Below are 13,279 nucleotides of genomic sequence, written 5' to 3'. Positions count from 1 at the left end.
AGCACATTTTCTGCAATTCTACACATTTTTCTAAGGGGCAGCGGGAAAATGTAGCAGTCTTGAAACTAATTCCTTGCTATTCTACTCATTTTGCCATGGGGCAGAAAGAACATTTTGCAGTTGTAATGCCTGTTTCCTGCAGTTCTACACATTTTGCCATGACGAGTGGTGGGAAAAGTACCCAATTGTCATACTTGAGTAAAAGTAGAAAATGACTCAAGTAAAAGTCACCCAGGAAAATACTACTTGAGCAAAAGTATTTGGTTTTAAATATATTTAAGTATCAACATTAAATGTAATTGCAAAAATATACTTAAGTATCAAAAGTAAAAGTATAATCATTTCAAATTGCTTATATTAAGCAAACCAGATGGCACAATTTTCTTGTTTTTATTTATTAATGAATAGCCAGGGGCACACTCCATTTACAAATGAAGCATTTGTGTGTAGTGAGTCTGCCAGATCAGAGAGAGTAGGGATGACCAGGCATGTTCTCTTGATAAGTGCATGAATTGGACCATTTTCCTGTCCTGCTAAGCATTCAAAATGTAATGAGTACTGTTGGGTGTCAGGAATAACATATGGAGTAGAAAGTACATTATTTTGTTTTGGAATGTAGTGAAGTAAAAGTAAAAGTTGTCAAAAATATCAATAGTAAGTACAGATATACACAAAAACGACTTAAGTAGTAATTTAAAGTATTTTTTACATAAGTCATGGCTAGTGGTGTAAAGTACTTATGTCATGTTGATATGATATCTGAGTGAGAGTGACTAACAAAATCAATGAGGGCCCCCTGGAAGTCAGGGCCCTTGGGCACGTGCCTTGGGTGCCTGGTCAGTAATTTGACCATGATTACTACAAGGTTAAGATAGCTGACTAGACTAACTTACCTAGCAAACTATAAAATGTTAGCTGACATGGGATAATTGATTGACCGTCAATAGCTATGTTTCCATTAACTTGTCCAGTGATTTTTTTTCGACATTAGAAAGTTTGCATAGAAAATAGATGCAACAATTGCCTGCTAGGGTGAATTTCCATTTAACTATCTTGAGTCGATAAAAACTGCTGATTGGAATGGCGTCACAGAATCGCAAGAACCTACAGTGTGGAATAAAAATGTAGTGGTTGAATTGTTTCCATTACCCATTTAGGCAAACTGTGCTTTAATACATTGGCGACAACTGTATGCCTTTCAACCTATCTGTTTCCTGATAGAATGCAATAAATTAGTCATATTTGCCACATTCTAATAATTCTCATGTGCCTAACATATCGCCACGGCTGCCTAGGTTAGTCCGTGCCATGGTGAAACTTGCACTCCTGCAGATCTGAAATAATTGGATGGTAAAACTTGTCAGCCAATCAGAAAAGCAAGGTGAAGCAATTCAGGTATTCTTGAAACTCAGGAAAAACATTATTTTTATAGTTATTTTTTATTTATTTTGCAAGCAGTAGGCTAGGCATTTAGAATTAAAGCTGCAATGTGCCATTTTTTTTATAGAGCTGTCGTTATCATTGAAAGAATGTCTTGCATGATCTGTTCTGTGTGCGCTATTTCTATGCTTCCCGATCATAAGTTTAGTTTTTGTGTCTTTTACTTTCGGTTTTGTTCACCAGCTTCAAACAACTGAAAATACAATATTTTTGGTTATGGAAAATCTATTTCACAGCAGTTTAAATGGTAAAATGACTCTCTACACTATACTTGCTTGTTTTGTGACAGAACCTGAAATTAGGCGAACTATTAGAATTTTAGTAACCAGGAAATGGCGGAGCGATTTCTTCATAGTGCATCTTTAAATGTGGAGTGGAACTTATAGCTATGTGATGACATCACGTGCCCCACATACCTACAAAAGTACTCGGCAATCATAATTTATTCACAGTTAATAATTTATTCACAAAAACACAGTTCCCATCATCATTTGTAGCAATAAAGAAAGATAAAGAAGAAATAAATCCACTCCTGTCGAACGGATGAAAATGTTGTCGATCTTTAGAAAATGTCTTCTTTATCTGCCGTTACCAATATTTGGTTGGCCATGCTTTAGATATTCAATGATTGTGAAGTTAGGGCCAAGGGGAAGGGGTAGGGCTATCTAAGTAGTTATTAGTGTAAAAATCGACTTTATTTCATTTTTCCTTTTACTCAGACACTATACAATTCAGTTAGATGGTATAGTAGGAGGCAGCAGTTGTTAGGTTCAGAGCTCTGGAGCGTTCCAGACCCTGTTGATTCACTATACCTCAGAGGATGAACCTTGGCTCTCAAAGGAGTCTGATGATTTAAGAGGAGTGGAGGGTTTGCTGTTTGTCAGCCAGGGTTTATCATAATTGCGAGTTATGTGTTGGGGAGTCTGGGGGAATAATGGCAAGTCAAACACACAAACACAGGGATTCAGATGGAGAAATCAATAACTAAAAGGAGTACAGGTAGACTAAATGAAGAGCTATGATATATGACAAAAGAAAGGAATGATCAAAATATATCAGACAACAAAAAACTACATATATAAACAAATGATAAAATAGACAAATGACAAACAATAGATATGGTTGGGAGCATGTGGGGAATGGCAGACAAACCAACACACACCATTTCGGTAGAAATTGTTCAAATACAACTAGCTTCCTATGGTCATTAAATTCAAGTCATTAGCCAATTTTGCTCTATTGTCAGTGAAGTTAATAAATGTATTTGCTGTGGAAGAAGGAGTATGTAGTCAAAAGCTGCTACCCAGATTGTGGGCGTCTCTTACCTTGGGTGTGCTGGGCAAGGCTGGGTTATTATGCTGGGCAGGACAGCTATGGCTAGAGTTTGACCTGTTGGGAGAGGCAGCCCGTGACGACGGTCGCGACCTACGACCTCTATACCGGAAGCTTGCCATCACCTGAGTGGTGCCCTCTGGGACAATGAACTTTTCTCGCAGCTCCATGTTTGTCCTGCCTTTGGCTGGGGGGTAAAATATGACAACATACAGTAAGACATATGCATGGTTGTTGGTGTATGATTGATTATAAGTAAGGTGAACCTAATTCATTTCAGTGGAGTGAGTAAATGTATGATGAGTACCTGCTTTTAGAAACAGCAGACCATTTGAAATGAATACAGGTTGTTGTTTATACTATTTGTGATTGGACTATTGTGCAAATAAATGAGTGTGAATGAAGGACATGCAGTTTCACATCACTTAGCCACACTGGCAAACTCACTGAAAACAAACAATCCCAATAGGAAGTGCTGTGAAAAGGACATTCTTAACCGATAGAGATTCATATGGACAGAGTGCTTAATGTACAGTACAACAGACTCACTCTGCACATACAAATCAATAAACGCCTCCATCACCCCAACCTCGCAAAACAAAACAAAATAAAGATACATATTAGCTGACTTTGCTCTCCAATTAATCTCTACCAGAGTAGAAGAATCTATGGTCACCCCAAAAAATTGATGCTGAATTCCAGTGGCTTAGAACATCAGCCATATACCTATAAGTAACTATTTCTCCCCAGCATAGCCTTTGGGTGGGAATAGTAAATTGCTGGGAAACCCAGTGATTGTCAGCGGCACTGCAAAAAGAAAAGGTGCACAAAGCCACTGGCTGCTTTTTAGATAGATAGATAGATAGATAGATAGATAGATAGATAGATAGATAGATAGATAGATAGATAGATAGATAGATAGATAGAGAGAGAGAGAGAGAGAGAGAGAGAGAGAGAGAGAGAGACAACAATAGAGAGAGAGAGAGCGATAGATAGAGAGAGAGACAGCGATAGAGAGAGACAGCAATAGAGAGAGAGACAGCAATAGATAGAGAGAGAGCGATAGAGAAAGAGAGACAGCGATATAGAACGAGAGACAGTGATATAGAGAGAGAGAGAGCGATAGAGAAAGAGAGACAGCGATATAGAGAGAGAGAGAGAGAGAGAGAGAGAGAGAGAGAGAGAGAGAGAGAGAGAGAGAGAGAGCGATAGAGAGAGAGAGAAAGAGAGAGAGAGCGATAGAGAGAGTGATAGAGAGAGCGATAGAGAGAGAACGATCGAGAGAGAGAGAGTGATAGAGAGAGAGAGAGCGATACAGAGAGAGAGAGCGATAGAGCGAGAGAGACAGCAATAAAGAGAGAGACAGCGATAAAGAGAGCGATAGAAAGAGAGAGCAATAGAGAGAGCGATAGAGAGAGAGCGACAGAGAGACAGCGATAGACAGCGATAGAGAGCAATAGAGCGATAGAGAGAGAGACAGCGATAGAGAGAGAGACAGCGATAGAGAGAGAGACAGCGATAGAGAGAGAGAGAACTGGTGTTAGCCTGGAGGTCAGTAAGTAAAGAGAGATTCAGAAGTAGGTGATGTGACTCGGAGAAAATGACGGCATGCATGAAGACCCACAGACTGCTGGATAACAGGAGAGTGTGAGTGGAGTCGCTTTATGGGAACGCCATTAACAATGAGCACTCCAACACACCCGTTTTGTACACACACCTACACATTAACACCCGCACACATACGGTGATGCAGACACACATACCACTGGGGGGTTCATGGAGCAAGGTGAGAAAGTGTGAGATTTGTTGCCAACCTATAGGAGACTGAGTAATTGAAGAGTTTGATTCCGAGCGCAACATTTTACTCCCGTGGTGATGAACTGGAGAGGAAGGCGTAGGAAGCAGTAGGAAGGCATTTTTTAGCAGGAAAATTGAAACACATATAGAGGAACTTACTGCATGGCAGTAGGATCTGATATTGTAAGCAATTGAGTAGCAACATACACTCAGATACACACTCAGACACACACTCAGACACACACTCAGACACACACTCAGACACACACTCAGACTTAGACTCTACATGCCACATTCAGCCTTATCCAGCCATATCATTTAATCAGAGTGAAAACCATTACACAACATCAAATCATATGGTAATAAATACTGAATCAGCTGTAGCACCGCTATCTAAAAATAGACAATTAAAACATAAGTGACACACGAGTGAAACCGAATCCAGAGATTTGCCTTTCTTAAAATTAATGACATTTTATCAAGTTTACCCTGTCCTGTCTGGTGCCTTACCTCGACACGGGTCGTTCTTTACAAGGAACTCATCCAGTGCCATCCAGCCTCCACCAACGCGCACCATCACAGTGCTCCGCAGGATCCGCACCAGACGCAGCTGTTGGGAGTCTCCGAACTGCAGAGGGAGTAGGGAGGACAGAGAGGAAGATGAGGCGGGAGTCACTGAGCACTACTCTGCATCAACAACACTGGACAAGACTTGAAGCTGTGCAACACCAGAAACTAGCAGATGCTACAATTTGGAGATTGTTAGGAGGAAGTTTATCCTTCTATGACTTGGTTCCTGATTGCCTGATTACATTGCATTTTCTGACTTGTAGAGTACAACGACTAGTTATACATATGAAATATGACTTAACTAAAATGGATTTCACTTAATCACTAGATGAGAGGAGATGGTTTTGCTGTCTGGTTTCTTTCTTTTGTTGCTCAGCCAAGCCCATTGATTGAGACACAAAGCAACAACATCAAGGTTTCATTCTCATAGACACAAATGAAGGGTCAATCCAACTGGTTTAACCTTCTCAGAATGTATTAGTGCATTCATCATTGTCAACAATGTGGGATTGGTGTGTGACTTGTGAAATTGGGATACGTTGATTTGTAATTGTGGTGAAATGGGTAACACTTTACTTGATACCACCTGTCAACAGGCTTATCGTAGCCTACATACATCTGTCATAATCATGATATAACAACTGGTATTTTGACTGGTTAGGGCATCTGAGGTCAATATCATTGTTATGACAATGTTATATATCCATTATGATTAAGGTTGCAAGTAAATGTAATAATTAGTAAGTTAATAATTTGTCACAAAGGGTTGCAATATTTTCATTAATCAATATTATAATTTAATATTGGAATGTTTACTTATTTTCTCATCTAATAATTTTTTTCACATTTTCAACTGGAAACTCCTATAACAGGCTGTATAATATAAAGAGCATTAGACTGAAGAGATGATACTCAACCACTAGGGAGCACTATATTGTTGCAGTCTATCCTTACCTTCTTTTGGGATATTTTTGTTATTTTCGACTTTACTATGGGATGTTTGCATGTAACTTGCAAAGCTTTCAAACAAGCCTGATATGGAGGGTGAACAAACAGCCAAGCGTCATAAGATGAGGATTTGCAGGAGAAGCCAGCCAGTTGGATATGGCCATGGGGTTAGCAGATTTGACAACACAACAATCATGGCCTCATGCTTTCCATCAAACATTGTCACATCATAGCACAATCAATAGCACAAACAGACAAAACGGACAAAATCTCCTGCACACCAACAACGTGAACAGTTGCACTTTCTATCACTACAGTACAAACCACCATATTCATAGAGGATGCATTGACATTGATGGAGGAACCAATGCAGCTAAGCTCCAATGAGGAACAACATGGGGGATGGCATCGTATCATCTCTCTAGTCAACCACGGTGTAAACAATCAAACATGACCACACATTGATGAGCCTCCAGTTAGGTGCCTATTGTAACAATCTCATTTAAATTCAAACTTTGCACTATGTGATTCCCATAATGATTGAATGACACTGGTGAATTTTGTGATCAAGTACAGTAAAAGTGATGAATAGAATTGGACAATGATCTGGAGAATAAAAATAGTCACAACAAATGGCTTAAGAATGCCCATTTACCAGAATACAGCTTTCCAAAACCGCAACGTGTAGGTGGGGGGTTAGATTTTGACTGTCCCTGTTTGCTATTATCTCATCATCATGTAAGCAGTGAACCAGACCAAACTGTCAAAAGAATTGTTTAAGTTGATTTTGAGTAATAAACAAATACAAACTGGTGAAGAAGACACACATAATCTTACAAATACATGCTGTATATGTTTCCCCTATATACCCCTATTCATTCTCCTCAACAAACAGCCATCAAGCTTCAGAAAGTGAATGGACCATTCATTTTATATGAGTTATGTATCCTGTATTACAACACGCATTTCTTTGCCCATTTGAACTCAATAAAATAAAATCAAGCAAGATAATTTCCTAACAATGGAAAGGTGTTCGCACATCTTTAAAGGAAAAGCAGTTAATGTTTGTTGAACAAAAAAAGCTGTTATACAAAGTCATGTCAGCCATTATTGAGACAAATCAATCCCAGGAAATAAAAGAGAAGCAACAGACAACCACACATTAGAAGCATTCTAAATCCCAAACTGCCCAACGGTTAAATTAAAGCACATGAAGGGGTAAAAACTTGGAAAACCTATCATTTCTTATTGGAAACTCAAATAATAACTCAAATAATTTAATCAGCATTGGACTTCAAAGCATTATAACACTTGACTGCCTTACATGCTGATTTTTAGTTTTAGAAATGATCACAAGCTCAATGTTATTTCCTATCTAAATAAGAGCATTACTGCCACTATTTTTATCTGCACAATCAACCAGTACAGGTTATATATACACAAAGATGCATTTTATGACACTGTGGCCATTTAATTCTTGGCATGAGCTGAAGAAAGACCATGACCCAAAAGGGGATCATTTTATTGCACAGTCATTCCTAGCAGGCTACTACATCAATGGTCCTCCACCTGCACCAGTTATAGGCACCAGCTGCTTTCCCACGCCAGCCAGCCAGACCCAATCCAATATCCCAACTACTTATGCCGGTGGAACTACCCACATAGCTATTATTATTATTATCATAGACTAATAAACAAATTAAAAGTGAGCCTTTTCAAGTGAATGGAAATGTCTGAAAGAATTATTGCTTTCAGACAATTGGAAAAGAAACAGGGTCAACAAAAAAGAGAGGAGGGGTTGATTAGGCACAGCACCACATCATAGATAACAACAAAGAGAGGCTTGAGCCTGTCATATGTACCTGGTTTCCAAGGTAGAACTGGTCGTGGAAGGGACAATGAAAAAAAGTTACAAATTAGTTTTTCATAAAGCACATGTTTCACTGAACACTTAAGGTAACGTATAGGGTATACACAAAATCCTCTTACCCTGTATTTGTTGGCACCAATTTGCTCAACTTGGAATCGTTTAGGACACTTGCATTTTGCCACTTGGCGTGTAACCTACAAAAGAAAAAAACAGCATTATTTAGACATCATTTATATTGCGGGAAGGTAATACATAATGTTCCAATGATTTACGGCAGCGATCATCAACTATATTCAGCTGTGGACTGATTTTTTCTTGAGCGGATGGTCGGGAGACCGGAACATAATTACAAATAATTTGTAGGCTGCAAATTGACCGCAAAAATATAAACTCAGCAAAAAAAGAAACGTCCTCTCACTGTCAACTGCATTTATTTTCAGCAAACTTAACATGTGTAAATATTTGTATGAACATAACAAGATTCAACAACTGAGACATAAACTGAACAAGTTCCACAGACATGTGACTAACAGAAATGGAATAATGTGTCCCTGAACAAAGGGGTGGGTCAAAATCAAAAGTAACAGTAACAGTCAGTATCTGGTGTGGCCACCATCTGCATTAAGTACTGCAGTGCATCTCCTCCTCATGGACTGCACCAGATTTGCCAGTTCTTGCTATGAGATGTTACTCTTCCACCAAGGCATCTGCAAGTTCTCGGACATTTCTGGGGGGGAATGGCCCTAGCCCTGACCCTCTGATCCAACAGGTCCCAGACGTGCTCAATGGGATTGAGATCCGGGCTCTACGCTGGCCATGGCAGAACACTGACATTCCTGTCTTGCAGGAAATCACACACAGAACGAGCAGTATGGCTGGTGGCATTGTCATGCTAGAGGGTCATGTCAGGACGAGCCTGCAGGAAAGGTACCACATGAGGGAGGAGGATGTCTTCCCTGTAACGCGCAGCGTTGAGATTGCCTGCAATGACAAGCTAAGTCCACCCCAGACCATGACGGACCATCCCCCTCCAAATCCGACCATCATCCCCGGTGAGACAAAACCCTGACTTGTCAGTGAAGAGCACTTTTTGCCAGTCCTGTCTGGTCCAGCGACGGTGGGTTTGTGCCCATAGTTGTTGTTGCCGGTGATGTCTGGTGAGGACCTGCCTTACAACAGGCCTACAAGCCCTCAGTCCAGCCTCTCTCAGCCTATTGCGGACAGTCTGAGCACTGATGGAGGGATTGTGCGTTCCTGGTGTAACTCGGGCAGTTGTTGTTGCCATCCTGTACCTGTCCCGCAGGTGTGATGTTCGGATGTACCGATCCTGTGGAGGTGTTGTTACACGTGGTCTGCCACTGCGGCGAGGACGATCAGCTGTCCGTCCTGTCTCCCTGTAGCGCTGTCTTAGGCGTCTCACAGTACGTACATTGCAATTCATTGCCCTGGCCACATCCGCAGCCCTCATGCCTCCATGCAGCATGCCTAAGGCACGTTCACACAGATGAGCAGGGACTCTGGGCATCTTTCTTTTAGTGTTTTTCAGAGTCAGTAGAAAGGCCTCTTTAGTGTCCTAAGTTTTCATAACTGTGACCTTAATTGCCTACCGTCTGTAAGCTGTTAGTGTCTTAACGACCGTTCCACAGGTGTATGTTCATTAATTGTTTATGGTTCATTGAACAAGCATGGGAAACCGTGTTTAAACCCTTGACAATGAAGATCTGTGAAGTTATTTGGATTTTTACGAATTATCTTTGAAAGACAAGGTCCTGAAAAAGGGACGTTTCTTTTTGTGCTGAGTTATAATACTTGACTAAAACATAATCATTTCAAACCGTGCTAGCATTTGTATACAATCACGTGTCTCTCTATTAAGCGTGGGAATACTTTGGAACTGGTGTTTTTACAGTCTTTTATGTCCAACAATGAAACAATGTTTTTGCTCAGAAAACTTGGGGGGCCAAATAAAACCAACTGCAGGCCGCCCGTTGGGGGAACCCTGATTTACGTTCTGAGTTATATGTCAACACATATACAGTAGTACCTCATCTTCAATTTTGTCTGCATCTGTGAGGGGTTTGTATGCCTCTTTGTTGGGATGAAGGGCAGCCACAAACTCATAGTAGTCGATGTAGCCGTCACCATCCCGGTCAAATATGTCTGCCACCGCACTCATCTCCAGCCGACTGGTAGGAAATTCTGGAATGTAAAATAAAAAAACAGGGGTAAGAATTCTCTCATTTATGGGAAACTTGACACTCAACGCATTTTCACACTAGCATACTGAACTGAATCGTACTGTGCTGGCTCAGATATTTTATTTTCCGCATTGTTCTTTCCAGCATAGTTACATCTATGGTGAATGTGTAACCATGCCAGCCCAGAGCAGCTCAGCTTGGCTTGGCTCTGTAATGTGAGGGTATAGGTCAGGGGTGTAAGGGTGTAAGGGTACAGGTCAGGGTGTCAGGTAGCCTAGCATTTAAGAGCTTTGGGCCAGTAATTGAAAGGTTGTTGGTTTGAATCCCCGAGCTGACTAGGTGAAAAATCTGTCGATGTGCTCTTGAGCAAGGCACTTAAACCTAATTGCTTCTGCAAGTCGCTCTGGATAAGATGCAAAATGTAATTTTGCTGGGGGCCAAATTGGTTATATTTCCTCGCTGTCAAAATTAGCAAAACATTTTCCTATATCCATAGTTTTTCAACGCTCCCTGACTGTCTATCATTCATTTAGGTGATTATTAGAGAGCTGGTCAGTCAATAAACTGTATGAATGTAGGTCCATTATTATTTCTACAAAGTTTCAATTTGGTTTTAGTCATTTTCAAGTATATTGACTTCGTTCCCCTCAACCCCCTCACAATTGTATTTTCTAATTGAATATATATACATGTATATATAATTTTTTTACTCAAACCACCTGCAAGCCTGATTGGATCCTCTCACAAGACTTACTGGAGGAGAGGATGCCTTCAATGAACTCCTGTCTGGTGACCTTTCCATCCTGGTCCTTGTCAATGCGTCTGAAGAAGTCCATGACACGTGACTTCTTATGGTTCATCCATCGCATGTAGCGCTTCCGCCACACATCAAAGTCAAAGTTGGCAAATTCCTTCAGCTGAAAAAAAATAAACCACAATACATTGTACACTATGACATACATTATATTGCACATAGTGATAATTTCTGAATGTCTCCATAAAGAACATAAAGTAATGAACATTTAGCTAACATAGCGTTAAATGATCAGATGTACCTCCTCAAGTCTGTCCATGGCATCATTGAGTTTCCTCCTCCTGTCCAGGGCCAGTAGCCACACCTGCTGCCACTTGCTGACCAACAGGTTGACCCTGGGGTTCTTGGTCTCTATGGGAGGCTGTGACGCTGATGGGTACATGGCTTGTGTGGGAGAACGCTTTCCTGTAAGTGAAAAACAACCTCCTGTTTAGTGATACCGCTTGTCCATTGTATAACTTTTGTTCCATACAGGACAAAACATAGGAATGATATCATTTCGGGGACAGAGAGAGTGAGGTAAGCTATGAGGATGTTGTGTCATGGTGCAGGCAGTGCATCAGAGCAGGGCCAGATGGCTGAGGTCAGGGTGTTTAGGGGGCCCCTGGTAGGGTACATACTTCCACCTCTTCCTTTCTCCAGGACAGGGATTTGGGACTGGATGGCAGGCTCGCTACCACCCGCAGACTTTCTTTTGTGTGTCTTGGTGATCGTGTCAACATCTGGTTGTTTCCTGGTCATTTCCTCCATGAATGTCTGCAGGGCCACACAAAAACAACATGTTTTCAGTTTGTACTGTATACTGTATTCACTTCAAAGGCAATGTACATGCATGCACAGTACACATACAGTAACTCATGTTACTAGAAAGAGGGAGCTACTCTTCTAATAACAACTCTAGTACTACTAGACTGGCATTGAACAGTATTGCAATGGGAAATGTTTGATCAACCAAGCACCAAATAATACACCAAACTCCACCTTCTACAATTTGCTTCCTTTACATCATATAGTAAAGGAGGATAACACACGCTCCTGGTCACACTGTACCTGGTGTTCAGCAATAAGAGCTTTGACCTCGTCTATCTCCTGAGGCAGGACCTCCTTGTCCTTCTCGTTGAGTGTTGCCTCAGCCCACTGCAGCCAGCCCAGCAGACTCTCCAGCAGCTCCTGAGTGGCAAGCAGATCACTGAGGGCCATGGCCAGGCGCTGCTGGTGCTGCCGTGCCCACGTCTGGACCTAATATGGAGAAACATGAATAATCAATTTAATGCAGCTGGTAATTTAGCAGACGCTTTTATCCAAAGCAAACCACAATTGAAAGTGATATATATTCAGTAACATGTGGTCCATGCGAATTCAAACCCACAACTCTGGTGTTAGTAGCACCATGCTCAAACCCACTGAGACATTGGAACAACCCAGTGAGTCATTTGAACCCCCAACAACAAGATTTACATTCATGGCTTTCCACTTAAACTAGGATTAGGTACAGCCAAGTGAGAAAGTACTGTATCGGTATGACTGAGAAACGCGAAGAAACATCCTGGCAAGCATTGAGGTTATGCAAGTGATATTTAAGGAGATGGCAGACTGCTTTGCCATGAAATAGGCCTATGATCTCTCACCCTCCAGTATGACGCACAGCAAACAAGCATGTAAGTGTTCACTGACCTCCTCGAACCGGGCTTTAATGATGGTGTTCCAGTGTTTGATGGTGGTGATAGAATCTGGGTGGCAGATGGTCAAGATAGCCTCCCCCATACTGGTGGCTTTGTTCAGGCCTACTCTCTTCTCCTCCTGCTTCTTCATGAACTCCTGAAAGAGAACGGTTGGTTTCCATTAGCAATCGACAATGTTTGCGTCAAAATATAAATAAAAAAGAAACCTAGCAGCCAGTATCTCTGTTTCTCTGTTCCTCTTTCAATACCTGATCAAGTGGAGATGAAGAAAGTAATGATATGTGAAGTCAGGGGAAACTATTTTAGATCCAGTGAGATCATGCTTGAGGAAAAGTCAATATTGTGAAGCAGTTGGAATGGAATATCAAACCACCATGTAAAATCCATGTATGGCATTTCTACTTTTACTGGCAAGTGCGATGGACGTGTAAAGACTGTCAAAGTGAAGTGTGTTTTAAATGTCGACACTACATTATGAGAGTACCTCAGCAGAAAATAAAGATAGTCGAGTGGAGAAACATACCCACATTCTCTGCAAATAACTGCCTTAAATGCCATATGTTTGAGCTAGGTACTATTTTGCTCAGAATGAAAATAGTTCTATGCAAGCCTGATCCCTAAAGCGTAT

At 41.0% G+C, this 13,279-nt stretch overlaps 1 protein-coding gene across 14 annotated transcripts in view; it reads right to left on the bottom strand.

The window, feature by feature from the left end:
- LOC139571118 (dystonin-like) overlaps positions 1–13,279 on the bottom strand; it is a 187,182-nt gene that overhangs the window by 2,231 nt on the left and 171,672 nt on the right. For 3 of the 14 annotated variants that reach the window (XM_071393687.1, XM_071393693.1, XM_071393696.1), the window contains 13 exons: positions 12,644–12,787; positions 12,020–12,208; positions 11,590–11,725; positions 11,211–11,374; positions 10,910–11,072; positions 10,002–10,156; positions 8,077–8,151; positions 7,950–7,967; positions 6,743–6,847; positions 5,080–5,197; positions 4,536–4,652; positions 2,766–2,959; positions 2,253–2,363 (listed from right to left, as the gene is read on the bottom strand). In XM_071393687.1, the coding sequence (XP_071249788.1) occupies positions 2,253–2,363; positions 2,766–2,959; positions 4,536–4,652; positions 5,080–5,197; positions 6,743–6,847; positions 7,950–7,967; positions 8,077–8,151; positions 10,002–10,156; positions 10,910–11,072; positions 11,211–11,374; positions 11,590–11,725; positions 12,020–12,208; positions 12,644–12,787 (1,689 nt within the window). The remainder of the gene's footprint in view (positions 1–2,252; positions 2,364–2,765; positions 2,960–4,535; positions 4,653–5,079; positions 5,198–6,742; positions 6,848–7,949; positions 7,968–8,076; positions 8,152–10,001; positions 10,157–10,909; positions 11,073–11,210; positions 11,375–11,589; positions 11,726–12,019; positions 12,209–12,643; positions 12,788–13,279) is intronic. The other 11 variants (XM_071393694.1, XM_071393695.1, XM_071393699.1 and 8 more) reach the window with 6 other exon arrangements.

Source organism: Salvelinus alpinus, chromosome 3 (genome assembly GCF_045679555.1).
Source record: "Salvelinus alpinus chromosome 3, SLU_Salpinus.1, whole genome shotgun sequence".
Classification (NCBI taxonomy): domain Eukaryota; kingdom Metazoa; phylum Chordata; class Actinopteri; order Salmoniformes; family Salmonidae; genus Salvelinus; species Salvelinus alpinus.
Note: the sequence above shows the minus strand (reverse complement) of the source record. Positions and strands in the feature narration are given on the sequence as shown.